Source organism: Hypanus sabinus, chromosome 19 (assembly GCF_030144855.1).
Source record: "Hypanus sabinus isolate sHypSab1 chromosome 19, sHypSab1.hap1, whole genome shotgun sequence".
Classification (NCBI taxonomy): domain Eukaryota; kingdom Metazoa; phylum Chordata; class Chondrichthyes; order Myliobatiformes; family Dasyatidae; genus Hypanus; species Hypanus sabinus.
The window spans coordinates 77151372-77165951 of NC_082724.1; the positions used below are offsets into that span (position 1 = coordinate 77151372).

General features: G+C 37.5%; 1 protein-coding gene across 1 annotated transcript in view; it reads left to right on the forward strand.

Moving 5' to 3' along the window:
* The window catches only part of LOC132377873 (cadherin EGF LAG seven-pass G-type receptor 3-like), a 511939-nt gene that overhangs the window by 401674 nt on the left and 95685 nt on the right, over positions 1 to 14580 (forward strand). Inside the window, exon 36 of the mRNA XM_059944310.1 lies at positions 1647 to 1831. Within this exon, the coding sequence (XP_059800293.1) occupies positions 1647 to 1831 (185 nt within the window). The remainder of the gene's footprint in view (positions 1 to 1646; positions 1832 to 14580) is intronic.

Sequence of the window (14580 nt, forward strand, 5' to 3'; positions counted from 1 at the left end):
TTCAACTTGCTGTGTCTTGGGTAAAAAGAATGGGTGAGAGATCTGGCCATAGGACAAGTCATGTCACAGTAGATGACCTTTGTGATACTGAGCCTGCATATCATTTAGGATTGAATGGAGTACCATGCTTGTGGGAAATTGCCCTCAACTTGACTAAGTTGCTAACAATGTGAATGGAATAAAAGAGTGCATTGTGTTGCTATATGTCACGGGGACCAAGTAGGTGATACACGGGTCAAACACTAAGGCACTCCTTCCAGAACTTGAGTAGGAGAAATTTGGATCATTCATACCCTTTGTCAAGTGGATGACTCAGAGGTAGATAATAACATCAGTTATTTCAGTACTTGCCACTTCCTGAGAACAAAGTCTCCAACCTGGAACATCATCTTGGTTTGTTTTTCCACAGTTGCTGCCTGACCAGATGAGTATTTCCGGTATATCCTGATCTTATGGCAGGATTAATACCACCATATTGTTTACTCAATTCATTTCAATAATTTATCTAATTGCCTGAGAGTTGTGAGTGGCAAGGTTACTGTGAAAATTTCCTTACTTGATATTTGAACCATGATTTCTCAATGTATTGATAAGCTTATTGGAATTGAAATATAGAGGAAACTTTCATAAATGCATCTTAATGCTACAAGATGAATTGACCAGGTACTGCCCCTTTCAAGGAAAAGGATTGGATAACATAGGACTGAAGTAAGGAGAAATTTCTCAATTCAGAGAAGTGGAAATACCTGGAATTTTCTAACCTTGAGGTCTGTGGACGCTAAGTTGCTGATGCCAAATTGCTGAAAAATTTAGATATTTGGAGAATAAATGATGAAGGGACAAGGAAATGGAGATAGAGGATGAGCTAGACCTTTCTGAAGATGAGGTGAAGCTTAAGGAGCTATGACTGTCTTTGTTCCTTCTGTTATTATTTTTTCATGCTCTTCACATTAAATCTGAGAGCAGAAGAGAAAAATGCAGTTGTGGAAAAGCTTCCTGTGCAGTTACAATATTTAGACATCTCTTTAGAACAGAGATGAGGAGGAATTTCTTTAGCTAGATGGTGGTGAATTGATGGAATTCATTACCACAGACTGCTGTGGAGGCCAAGTCACTGGGAATACTTAAAGTGGAAGTTGATAGATTCTTGATCTGTAAGGGCATCAAATGTTATGGGGAGAAGGCAGAAGAATTGGCTTGAAAAGGAAAATAAATCAGAAATGATGGAATGGTGGAGCAGACTTGATAGACAGAATGACCTAATTCTGCTCCTAGACCCTGTGGTCATATAGTCTTACTCATGCATGAGGTCAGATATATTCAGAATAAACAACTGCATCAAAAAAGGAGTGTTGCTGTCAGCATTATAAAATTTTCTGGCCTCTTCCATCATAGATGGAGTCAGAGTAATGCAATACAGCCCAATTTTTAAAGTCCCTCAAGATGCTTATGTAAGCTGGTTCCATTTGCTGGCATTTGGCCCAAATATCTTCCAAAACTTTCCTATAAATTTGTGCCAGGAACTTAACAATTGATGGAGAATGAGTAAATTGTGAATATTCTTTGGACTTTGCCATTATAATTAAAACTGCTTCCTCGATGCACTGATCTGTTGGCTGACGTTTCTGTTTACTCCTGTACCACAGCTACTACTGCCACGGGTCCAAATGACTGCCAGGTCAGAAGATGAGGGAGCTGCCAACCTGCGGATGCGGAGATCAGGTTACCACGTGGATCGGCCAGTCCTGGATGAGGAGGGTCTGGAAAGGGTAGCACACCGAACGGAAAGAACTGGTCCATCAATAAAGGAAAAGATGAAAGAGAACCTGAGGTCAGTTCCCATTTTCCTATTCTCAAAAGTGAAAACCAGTTCCAATGTGCAGAGAGAAATGTCCTTTATTCACATTTCTAACTGACAGCCCATTGCTTGTAATTGGTTGGGGTTGACTATGCAAGCCAGAACACAGGGCAGTAGGATACAGAGAACAAACTGTTGTCCATGTAGCTGGATACCCCTCTCTGCACAGATGATGAATCCAAAGGAACGGCAGAGACTGGTACCATTTGGCATTAACAGTAGGAGCTGCCAGTCAGCGTTGAACGCAGTGTAGGACTGCCTAAGGGACTCCAGCCCAAGATTTTTCCTTGGGGCTTACTCTTAAAACCTTCCCCAAAAGTGGGTATAGCTGCAAGGCAGCAATTTGAGATCAGAGTTTTCCTTCTCCTAGGTGAGCTGCTAAGCATGGCTAATGAACCCCATCTGCCCAGAGTGAATGGTTTTAAGGTGCCAGTAACCGGCCTTTAGCCTGTCCGTAGAAACAGTTCTGCTGGGCAGTAGCTAAGCCACACGTGAAGGCCAAGAGCTGGACTTAGTTGTCAGAGACTATTTGAGACCATGCAGCTATGGCAACCTGAGGGAACCTAGTGCACATTGCTACCTGCACTTCATTTACAGCTGATTCTGCCTGACTAGAATGAAATGAAGGTGCCAACTACCTCACGGCTGAAACTAATGCTGTTGATTAAGATGGAAGGTCTGCCCTGAGAGAGAACTCATGCTGCGGGGATGTACATTCAATGGGCACTCTGTTAGGTGGAAATAATGGTTACTGTAAATTTCACTGGGGTGTGGTGAGTGAAAGAATCTGAGAGAAAGTTGGTCAGACCACACTTGGAGTATTCTGAGTAGAAAGAAAAGGGGGAGGAGCACCAGAGGGAGGTGATAGGCAGGTAATGAGATAAGGTAATGAACCCCTCCCTCTCTTTTACCATTCTGCATTCCCATTTTCCTCTCTCCCCTTGTCTCCTTACCGGCATATCACCTCCCTCTTGTGCTCCTCCCCCTTTACTTTCTTCCATGGCCTTCTGTCCTCTCCTATCACACTCCCCCTTCTCCAGCCAATATCTCTTTCACCAATCCACTTCCCACCCCTTCCCCCTCCCAGTTTCACCCATCACCTTATGGTTTTCCTCCCCTCACCCCACTCTGACTCCTCATTTTTTTTCCAGTCCTGATGAAGGGTCTTGGCCCAAAATGTCGACTGTACTCTTTTCCACAGATGCTGCCTGGCCTGCTGAGTTCCTCCAGAATTTTGTGTATGTTGCAGAACAGTTCTAATTTATCTTACTGCGTATTTCTTGCCATCTATCAGTGACAAAAATTACTGCTTTTTGAACACATAAATGCACAACAGATACTATTTAAAAACTGTTTGCTGTAAGCATGGCGTAGTGTCTAGCAGCCACACAAGTACATGCGTGTGGCACTAGTTAGAAACAGCTGAAGGGTCTCGGCCCAAAACGACAATTGTACATTTTTCCATGGATGTTGAGTTCCTCCAGTATTTTGTGTGTGTTGCTTGGATTTCCAGTACTGCAGATTTTCTCTTGTTTGGGACTAGTTAGAAGCTGTTTGCCAACAGTCTCCTGTGCCAATTAAGTGGGATCATGCCCAAGTAAATGAAGGGAATGCGGCTATTTTCATGATTAGTTTTTGTTCTTTAAGAGTTGATCGGAATAAATAGTTGTCCCAATGAACCAAAATCCATTGTATTATCTCCAGCATTTATCTTTATTTGAGAAATCTACTTCTTTTTGGATGTTTACATCTAAGAAAGTAGTCATTATCTTTCTTACTAAAAGGAAAGATAGCTGCTTTAACTGTTGCATGGGTAAAGATGAAAACCGACTAAAAACCTCGCTGTTGTAATTTCAAACTAACTTTGGAGAATGTATGAATGACAAACAATTTGTTAATGGACCTGGCTCAATATTCAAACATATTTCCAATTATTGAAGCTCTATTGTGGACCAGTGATTCTTCTTCAGATCAGTTTATTGTCATCTACATCAGAATGCTCACCTGGAGCTCAAAGAGTTAGTAACAAATACAATAATAAATACAGTGACAAACGCAAAGCAACCTAATGGGGCAAAGTACAACCGAATGGTGTGTGACTTGTAAACGTAATTTGAATGTTTGCTCTGGCCATTATAAAACATGACTGTTGGAAAGGGTCATCAAGAGATAAAAACACGATTTGCTTTCCATGACAGAAATATAAGAAGGTGAGCTGACAGACTGAGCTCTGTACTATTTTGTCATTCTCTTGACTCAAATCTAGGACAGGCTTCAAGAATAAAAGTTCCTCCCACTGACATTTATAAGTGGTTCATAGTCCTTGTTCAGACAACCAATCTCCCCAGCATTAATCCTGAATTAATCTCGTTGAATACAAGAGCAGCAAGCATGTGAGCTAGTAAAGTCATGCTGGTGCAACAGGTTTGGTTTACTGAAAATTAGTTAGTGAAGGAGCTTTTAGATTGCATGTAATCTGTGCAATACCTGAACCAAAATGTGTGTTTTGGTAGAGAAGTGCAGTAGGTAAGCAAAACAGTACAATCCATCATGTAATCAACACTCCCTGGGTTTTCATGCACTGTTTCTATTCATAAGGCATGTGAGATTTAAACATGGCAATGGTTTTCCCTTCCTATCATTTTTGAAAGGCATGCCTACCTCTGTAATATTTTTTGAACTGGCTTTTAGAATCAGAATTCTGAATCAGGTTTAGTATCACAGCATATGTCATGAAATTTGTTGTTTAGTGGCAACAGTATAGTGCAATACTGAATAATCAAAATTATAAATTACAGTTAGAAGCGTAAAATTCATTTTTAGAATCTTTTTATTGGTACATAATCTTCTACAGCTATAAGATGATACAAAACTTCAACAAATTAATATATATACAATTAATAAAGCTGAAGAAAATAAAAACTGATCATAGTATATAAAAATGAAAATAAAAGATTTATATGTAAAAAGAAAGAAAAAAAGAACCCCATCTAACTAAGAAAAAAAACCCACTGACAACAACAAAAAGGAAAAAAACCCATCAGGAACCAACCCCTGGAGCAATCCGTCTTACCATCATCTATACGTATAATGGAAAAGAATCATCAACCACCAATTCAAGTTTATATAAAATAGATTGGAAGGAAACCATACAAAATAATTCAAATTAAATGATAATATTTGGCAAAAGAGCCCCATCTTCTCTCAAAATCGAATCAGGGATCAAAAGTTCTACTTCTAATTTTTTCCAAACTGAGACATAACATTACTTGAGAAAACTATTCAATTAATGTAGAAACAGAAGTATCTTTCCATTTTAATAAAATAGCCCTTCTTGTCATAATGTAACAAATACAATTACATGTTGATCTGATGATGAAATACCCTGAATATGATGCGGAACTATTCCAAATAGAGCAGTCAATCTATTAGGCTGTAAATTAATTTTCAGAGCTTTAGAAATTGTAGAAAATAAAAATTTCCAAAACAGTTTTAATAAAGAACATGAGCAGAACATATGTGACAAAGTAGCGACTTCAGTTTTACACCTATCGCAGTGGTTGTCTATACTAGGAAATATTTTAGATAGTTTCTCCTTTGTTAAATAATAACGGTGAACAATTTTAAATTGAATTAAACAGTAATTGGCACATATAGAAGAATTTATGTTTTTTCAAAACTCACAACCAATCTTCACTAACAAAGGTCAAATTAAGTTCTTTCTCCCAATCTTGTTTAACCTTTAGTGAGAGGTTCTCTTTTTGTAACAAGAGTAAATTATAAATTCTGCTAATGGAACCTCTCACTAAAGGATTCAACTTAAAAATGCTATCCAACAAATCAGGTTCTTGTAAATATGGAAACTTAGATAAATATCGTTGTAAAAAATGTCTAACCTGAGGATACTGCAGAAAATGTGTATGAATGAGAGAATATTTGTTAATTAACTCTTCAAAGGTCATCAATCACCCATCACAAAATAAATCTGTATAAGAGTGGATCCCTTTATTTCACCATAGGAGGAAAATGGGATCAGTTATTGAAGGTTTAAATAAAAAGTATCGATATAAAAAACTAGACAACTTAAATTGTTTAAAATTAAAAATATTGCAAAACTGAAACCAAATCCATAAGGATTGTTTAATAACAGGGTAAAGATTTAAATTTGGAATTTTAGAGAGTTGTAGAGGAAATGGAGCTCCTAATATTGAAGTTAACTGAAATTGTTTAACAGCTTTTAGTTCCAAATCAACCCATAGTGGATTTTGGCTCTTGTCAAGCCAATATAGCCAAAAACATAATTGTCTCATATTAACAGCCCAACAATATAGTCTTAAATTAGGGTGCAAGTCCACCATCTTTTTAAAATTTTTGTAAATGGTATTTATTAATTCTTGGTCTTTTATTGTTCCAAATAAAGGAAGAAATAAGAAAGTCAGTTTGATCAAAACATTTTTACTTAACAAGATAGGTATATTTTGTAAAATATATAAAAATCTAGGTAAAATCATCATTTTCACAGCATGGATACGGCCTATTAAAGAGAGAGTAAGTGGATTCCATCTAGAAAATAATTGTTTCATGGAGTCCATTAAAGGAACTATATTAGCTTTATAAAGATCTTTATTTTTTTTAGTAATTATAATACCTAAGTATTTAAAAGTATTAACAATTCTAAAAGGAATATCATTATATATAAAAACAGGGGCATTTAATGGGAACAATTCACTTTTATTCAAGTTAAGTTTATATCCTGAAAATTTACCAAAGTTTTTTTAATGTTTCCAAAAGATTAGGAATTGATTCCTCAGGATTCAAAATAAACATCAAAAGATGATCTGCATAAAGAGAAATCTTATGCATGGTTCCATTCATAGAGATACCATGAATATTTTTGGCTTCACGTAGTGTTATAGCCAAAGGCTCCAATACAAGATTAAATAATAAAGGGCTTAATGGACATCCCTGTCTAGTACCACGAGGAAGTGACAAAAAAGAGGACATGAAATTATTAGTAGTAACTGTAGCAATAGGATTCTTATAAATCATTTGAATCCACCTATTAAAATTATTACCAAAACCAAATTTTTCTAATACTTTAAACAAATATGGCCACTCAACTCTATCAAATGACTTTTCTGTGTCGAGAGAGATAAACATTGAGGTTGCTTAGATAATGGTGAATATATAATATTCAGCAATCTCCAAACATTAGAGAAAGAGTAATGGCCTTTAATAAAGCCCATTTGATCCATAGAGATGATTTTAGTTTAAATATTTTCCAAGCGGTTAGCCATTAGCTTATTAATTTTTGCATCCACATTTAATACTGAAATAGGTCTATATGATGAACATTCAGTAGGATCTTTATCTTTCTCAAGGATTAAGGAAGTAGATGCTTCATAAAAGGAAGAAGGTAAACTACCCTTCTCAAAGGATTCATGAAATATTTCTAAAAGATACGGAGAAAGTAATCTTCCAAATTTTTTGTAAAATCCTACAGAATAACCATCAAGTCCAAGAGCTTTACCTGAATGCATTGATAAAATAGCTTTCTGAATTTCATGCTCGGTAATTGCAGCATCAAGCATCTGTTGATCTTCAACAGAAATTTGAGGAAATTTAATCTTACGTAAAAAAGCCTTCATTTTGGAGGAATCTGCAGGAAATTGAAATTTGTAAAGATCAGAATAAGAATCTTGAAAAATATTATTAATGTCTTCATGGTTACTTGCTATATCACCATTATTTTTACGAATCTTTAAAATATGTCTTGTAGCTCTAGCTGCTCTTAATTGGGAAGCTAAAAGCTTATTATTTTTATCCCCGAAAATATAAAATTGACTTTTCAATTTAAGCAAATACCCTTCAATAGGATATGTTAATAGTAAATTATATTGTGATTGTAATTCTACTCTTCTTTTAAATGAAACAACATTTGGAGAGATTGCATTAATGTTATCTAATTCTATAATTTGTTTAGAAATTTTATCTAGTTCTATTCTTGTTTGTTTCTTCAGTTTAGCTATATACGAAATAATCTGACCACGTAAATAAGCTTTTAATGTATCCCAGATTACTAACTTTGAGACGTTTCCTGTATTATTAAAGAGAAAAAACTCTTTTATCCGAGTTTCAATAAACTCAACAAATTCTGAGCTTTGTAACAAGTGTTCTGGAAAACGCCAAAATGGTCTGGTAGAAACAACATCTTTCAGTTCAAATATTTGGTTTAAAGGAGCATGATCAGAGATAGCAATCGCATCATACTCACATTTTAGAACATTAAATAGAAGTTGAGAGTCAACTATAAAATAGTCAATTCTCAAATACTTATTATGAACGTGAGAAAAAAAAAGAATATTCTCTATCACTAGGGTGCATATGCCTCCAGATCTCAATTAAACCATAATCAATTAAAAAGGAATTAATAAATGATGCAGAACGATTAAGGAGTCAATGTTTGGGTGATGACTTATCCATTAAAGGATTTAAACAAGTATTAAAATCACCACCCATTAATAACATATATTCATTTAAGTCAGGTAACAGAGCAAAGATAGCTTTAAAAAAAAGAGGGATCATCTAGATTTGGTCCATAAATATTAACCAAAACTGTTTCCTATTACAAATTATTCCTTTAACAATCAAAAATCTACCATTAATATCGGCTATAATATCCTTCTGATTACAAGGGATATTGGAATCAATGAAAATAGAAGCACCTTTAGTTTGACTCTGGGAGTTTGCATAAAACTGAGGACCCTTCTAAGATTAAAAAAAATCGATTCTTATCACATAACCTGATATGCATCTCTTGAGCAAGGATTATATCAGGTTGGAATCGGTTAATAATTTTAAATGTTTTCTTATGCTTAATAGGATGATTCCAACCACGGACATTTCAACTTAAAACATTTAACTGTTTAGATATCATCATGAAACTTTGTATCTAAAAAGAGTAGTTAGACACATGTCAGGATAAGGTAGTCGAAAATGACGGAGATGAACAACAATAATAATAATTTGCGTATGCTCCGGGATTCCATAACGGGGACAAAAAAAGAAGAAAAAAAACCCACCCAAAATAAAAGGCCCAGAAATAAGTTGATATCAATCTACACAAGCCCCAAGAAAAGCAAAGAAGCGATAATAAACTCCACCTACCTAAATAATAATAAAAAATGAAAAAAGGAATCTCTGTCTCCCTCTACCAAACATAAAACTCATTACAGTCGACGTGAATCTCAATATAATTAAATTGGAAGGAACAGTGTTTTTTTGTAGAACAAAACAATCGTCAATTTTGAAAATAACCTTCTTAATATTAGTTAAGGGAAGAAAAATACATCCAAAACAATTCTTGAAATATTTGCACAAAAGAAAAACAATCACCATCTTTAAATTATCCAATCTATCTTTAAAATGTAAAAAAATCCAAGTAATTACTTTAAATATCTTTTCAAAAGCATACGGAACAAAAAAAATGATTAGTTCATTTAAATGCTGCAGAGAAAAAGTTCTAAATGGTTCAGAATTATCTAGTCATTCAACAGTTCTCCCGTTATGTTATCTGAGGTTAGAGCCATCCAAACCAGTCTTTTTCAGAGATAAAATACATTTTAAGGTAAAGACTTTCTATAACCATCAAATCTTCCAATTTCATCACTCTTTATGCCACGAGACAATCAAACCGTTGTAAATCATTCAAACTTCAGGCTTCAGTCTCGTCAGGCTGTTACGAACCCCATAACTGTGTATCTTACCGGCAAAGATAGGAGTATCCATTGAAGTCTGGTAATACTATTTTTAACAGTATTTATTAGTAAAAATACACAAAAATAATATCAATGCAAATATACAGATAATATATGTCATCAATACTAAACCTAAAAGTACAGGTATAATAATAATCAACAAGAAATAAGCTCTATCATTGTCTAGGGGGATAATGAATTGTCCGATGGAAATATAAAGTTCAGTTCAGTTCATGCAGGCTGCGGTAGTTGCTGATCACTGTGTTGCAATTGTTGCAGAGAGAGAGGGAGAGAGAGAGAGTAACAGCTATTAACTTGCCAACTTTCCTTTTACGATCTTGATCCGTCGATGCGTTACTGTTGTGGCCATTCACGTATGACCCCTCCGTCCTTGAGCTAGACCATTCCGTGGAGGACTTGTCACCCAGGCAAAGGTGGACAGACACACAAGCCCCTACTGGTCTCATAACGCCTCGCCTGGTGCGTCTGAGGGGTGTTCCCCAGACCCTACTTTTATCCCCACTCACGGGGTCTCAGATGTCAATCAGGTTGGGATGATGCAATCCCTCAACCAGACCACTCTGGTTGCCCCAGAGGGGTTTCAATGAATAGAACAGTACTCAATACATAATTCCTTCTCCAAGAGACAATAGCAGTAATCAGTGGTTCCGTTCCGCTTTTGTTAGGAGGAGACATTCCACTTTTGTGTATCTCTGCATTGTCTCTCTCTCTCATTACTGACATGAGCTGTGTATCTCTCTTATTTCCTTGGTATCAGACCCGAAATAATAGTGATTTTGCCATTCTAAAAAAAGGGGGGGGCGACTTTGCACACTTCTGCCCATCAGAGTTGCTCCTCATTCATAACAAGGCAAAGAGTTAATAAAACGCAATGCTTCGGCTGGATCATCAAAAATACGAGCCCCAGAATTTTTGACAAAAAGCTTTAATTTGGCTGGCTATTGTAGCGATGGGAAGAGCTTTTTTTGATACGCTAATCTCATAGCTGGGACAAATCCAGCATGCTTCTTGACAATTTTGTGTGGAAAATCTTCAAAAAAGCGAATCTACGAACCTTGAAATTGAAACAACCTTTGTTTTCTCGCAAGCTTAATAATGTGGTCTTTGTCTCTAAAACGGAGAAAATGCACAACAATATGCCTGTTTTTACCTTCATCCAAAAATTTTAAATCACCGGTTCTGTGAGCCGTTTCAGTCTCCAGGAGTAATATTATAATATTCAAATAATATTCCAACACGACTGAGGTTCCAGATCCACGATTCGTTGTTGAGCCTTTTCCAAATGAGAAGAAAGGACAGCCACATTTCGACTAACTTCTTTAAGTTCGAGGCTCAGAGAGTCAATTTTTTCTTCAAATTTCTCTTTTAGTTGAGTTATTTCAGTGCCGATACTGCTGATTTGAGACTCTAATCTCTTCACCCAAGAGGGTTCTACCGAGTCCTTGTCAGCTGTTTTAGACTTTCCGTTGGCTGAGTCTGGATTTGGCCTGGTCCCTCTTAAAGTAGCCATAATTATAACTGTTGCTCTACAGATCCGACTGAATAAAGTTGAAATTTCAAAGTTTAAATCAGAAAAGGGAGAGATTAAAGGCGGACAGAAAGCGACTGTCTTACATGTCCGTGACCAGGAGGCAGAGTCCATTTTACCTTTGTGAAAATTAATTAAGTAGTACAAAAAGAGAGCGGAAAATAGCATGTCTCTCCAGGGCCCGGATCATTTGAAATTAAGTAGGTGAATGTGAGTAGCAGTCTCCTGATCAATGCTCCTTGAAGTTTAGTGTGTAAGACACGTAAGAGCTTTGCTGAAACAATTTACTTCCTCCTTTCTCTAACTGGGGTGGTCAGAGAGTTGCAGAATAGGCCGTTTGGGTCAACTCAACCATGCTGACCAAAGTCATCTAACTGAGCTAGTCTCGTCTGCCTGCAATCGGCCCATATCAAAGCTTTTCTATCCATGTCCCTGTTCAAATGTCTTTTAACATTGTCATTGTACCTCCTCTGGCAGCTTGTTCCATAAACCCGCCACCACCTTTGTGAAAATGTTACTGTACAGATTCCGTTTAAATCGTTCCCCTTTCACCCTAAATCTATACTTCAGGTTTTAGATTCCCCTACCCTAGGAAAAGATTGTGACCTTATCTATGCTCCTCAGAAATTTATAAACCTCCATAAGGTCATTGTTCAGCTTCATGTGCTCCAGGGATATCTCTCATTATAACCCAAGCACTCCAGACCCAATAGCATTATTATGAACCTTTTCAGCTTAACGGCAGATAGTAACTGGAGCTGCACACGGTATTGCAAAGGCTTTCTTACCGATGTCTGGTACAATTGTAACATGACATCTCAGTTCTTGCACTTGATGCCCAGACTGATGAAGGCAAGTGTGCCAAGCATCTTCACAAGCTGGTCTATCTGTGTCTCCACTTGCAGGAAACTAGGCACCTACATACCAAGGTGTCTCTGTTCTAGAGCACTATCCATATGTCGAGTAAGTACTGCCCTGCTTTAATTTACCTCACACTTGGACAAGTTAAATTCCGTTTGCCTTCCTTTGGCCACCCCTCTACTCATGTTGGTCTACATTTGCTTATAACCCTAGACAACCCTCAAAGTCAAATTTTGGTGTTGTCTGCAAACTTACAAATCGTATAAACAGCATCATATCCAAATCATTAAAATAGGTGAAAAACGATAACAGACCTGGCACCAATCCCTGTGGCACCTTCCAGTCTGAAAAACAACCCTCCACTACCACTACCTGCTTCTTCCACCTAATTTTCAACCTAACTTTGGATCCAGTTGGCTAGCTCACCATGGATTCCATGGAAACTGACTGATAAAATTAAAATAGTGCAAATAGGGAGAAAAACTGTCCATTCAGAAATCTGATGGCGGAGAGGAAGAAGCTGTCCTGAAACACTGAGTGTGTGTCTTCAGGCTCCTGTGCCTCCATGATGATAGCAATCAGTGCCACGGAAGCGTAGTGGCAGTGTGACACTGTCACAGCTTGGGGTGTCAGAGTTCTGAGTTCAATCCCAGTGTCCTCCATAAGCAGTTTGTATATTCTGTCTGTGGAATGCATGGATTTTCTCTGGGTGCTCCAGATTCCACCCACTGTCCAAAGACATATGCGTTGGTGGGTTAATTGGTCATGGTAAATTGTGGTGCAGGCAGATCCAGATTCAAATTTACTGATCACATGTACATCAAAGCACATTAACAACCAATACATCCAAGGATGTGCAAGTGTCACCACACATTATGTACCAACATAGAAACGTAGAAAATAGGTGCAGGAGTAGGCCATTCAGCCCTTCAAGCCTGCACCGCAATTCAGTATGATCATGGCTGATCATCCAACTCAGAACCCTGTACCTGCTTTCTCTCCATACCCCCTGATCCCTTTAGCCACAAGGGCCATATCTAACTTCCTCTTAAACATAGCCAATGAACCGGCCTCAACTGTTTCCTGTGGCAGAGAATTCCACAGATTCACCACTCTCTCTGTGTGAAGAAGTTTTTCCTCATCTCGGTCCTAAAAGGCTTCCCCTTTATCTTTAAACTGTGACCCCTCATTCTGAACTCCCCCAACATCGGAAACAATCTTCCTACATCTAGCCTGTCCAATCCCTTTAAATTTTATACATTTCAATAAGATCCTCCCTCAATCTTCTAAATTCCAGCAAGTATAAGCCTAGTCGATCCAGTCTTTCTTCATATGAAAGTCCTGCCATCCCAGGAATCAATCTGGTGAACCTTCTTTGTACTCCCTCTATGGCAAGAGGGAGTTTTTTCACCGCCTGCTGTACCTGCATGCCCACCTTCAATGACTGGTGTACAATGACACCCAGGTCTCATTGCACCTCCCCTTTTCCTAATCAGCCACCATTCAGATAATAATCTGTTTTCCTGTTCTTTCCACCAAAGTGGATAACCTCACATTTATCCACATTAAATTGCATCTGCCATGAATTTGCCCACTCACCGAACCTATCCAAGTCACCCTGCACCCTCTTAGCATCCTCCTCACAGCTAACACCACCGCTGCATAACATGCGCACAATGCTCAGCAGAACAAATCAGCACATATCAAGTGACGGATCATTAACAGCAAAACAAGCCCAGTTACTCCCTCTCAACACAGTGCTCTAACCCCAGGACAGGACTTCAAGCTCCAGATTCACAACGACAGGACCTCAAACACTAGGCCTCGAATGCCAGTCTTGCAATCGAGCATCCATTACAGCAAATGAAAGAGGTAGAACTTTAAAGGCAAATAACAGTTCTCAATAGATCCTTTATTGAAACTAGTACACTGCCAACTAGTGAGTGGCAGAGCTATGTATCCAAGTCACCCAACATGGTAAACTCAATTCTCAAAGATCTTAATTGGGTGGTTAGAAATAAAATCAAATTAATTAATAATTAAACAGATCTTTATTCCCATTTGTAAAACTGAAGCCCTGGATTCTTTCAGCGTCATTTCTTTTATTGTGAATTAAGCTAGCAGGAGGTTTTGCCTTCCTGTTGTGAAGAAATTGTTTAACCTTGGTGATCAAGTCAACATTTCAGGAATAGCTTCTTACCCACCCTCTGCCATCAGATTTCTGAACGGACAATGAACCCATGAACACTACCTCAGTATTTGGCCCTTCTTTTTGCACAACTTATTTAAGCTAATATTCTTTTTTTATCTAAACTTTTTATTGTAATTTATAAATTTTATTATTATGTATTGCAATGTACTGCTGCTGATGCTAAACAACGAATTTCACAACACATGCCAGAGATACTAAACCTGATTCTGAGTCTGATTCCAGTCAAGAGAAATAGAGACAAAATGCTGGAGTCGCTCAGCAGGCTTCTCATCTTTGTCCAGTCAAGAGAAAGGTGAATTTAAAATTAGGCTTATTTCTTCAGAAAGATCACAGTAATGGAGAC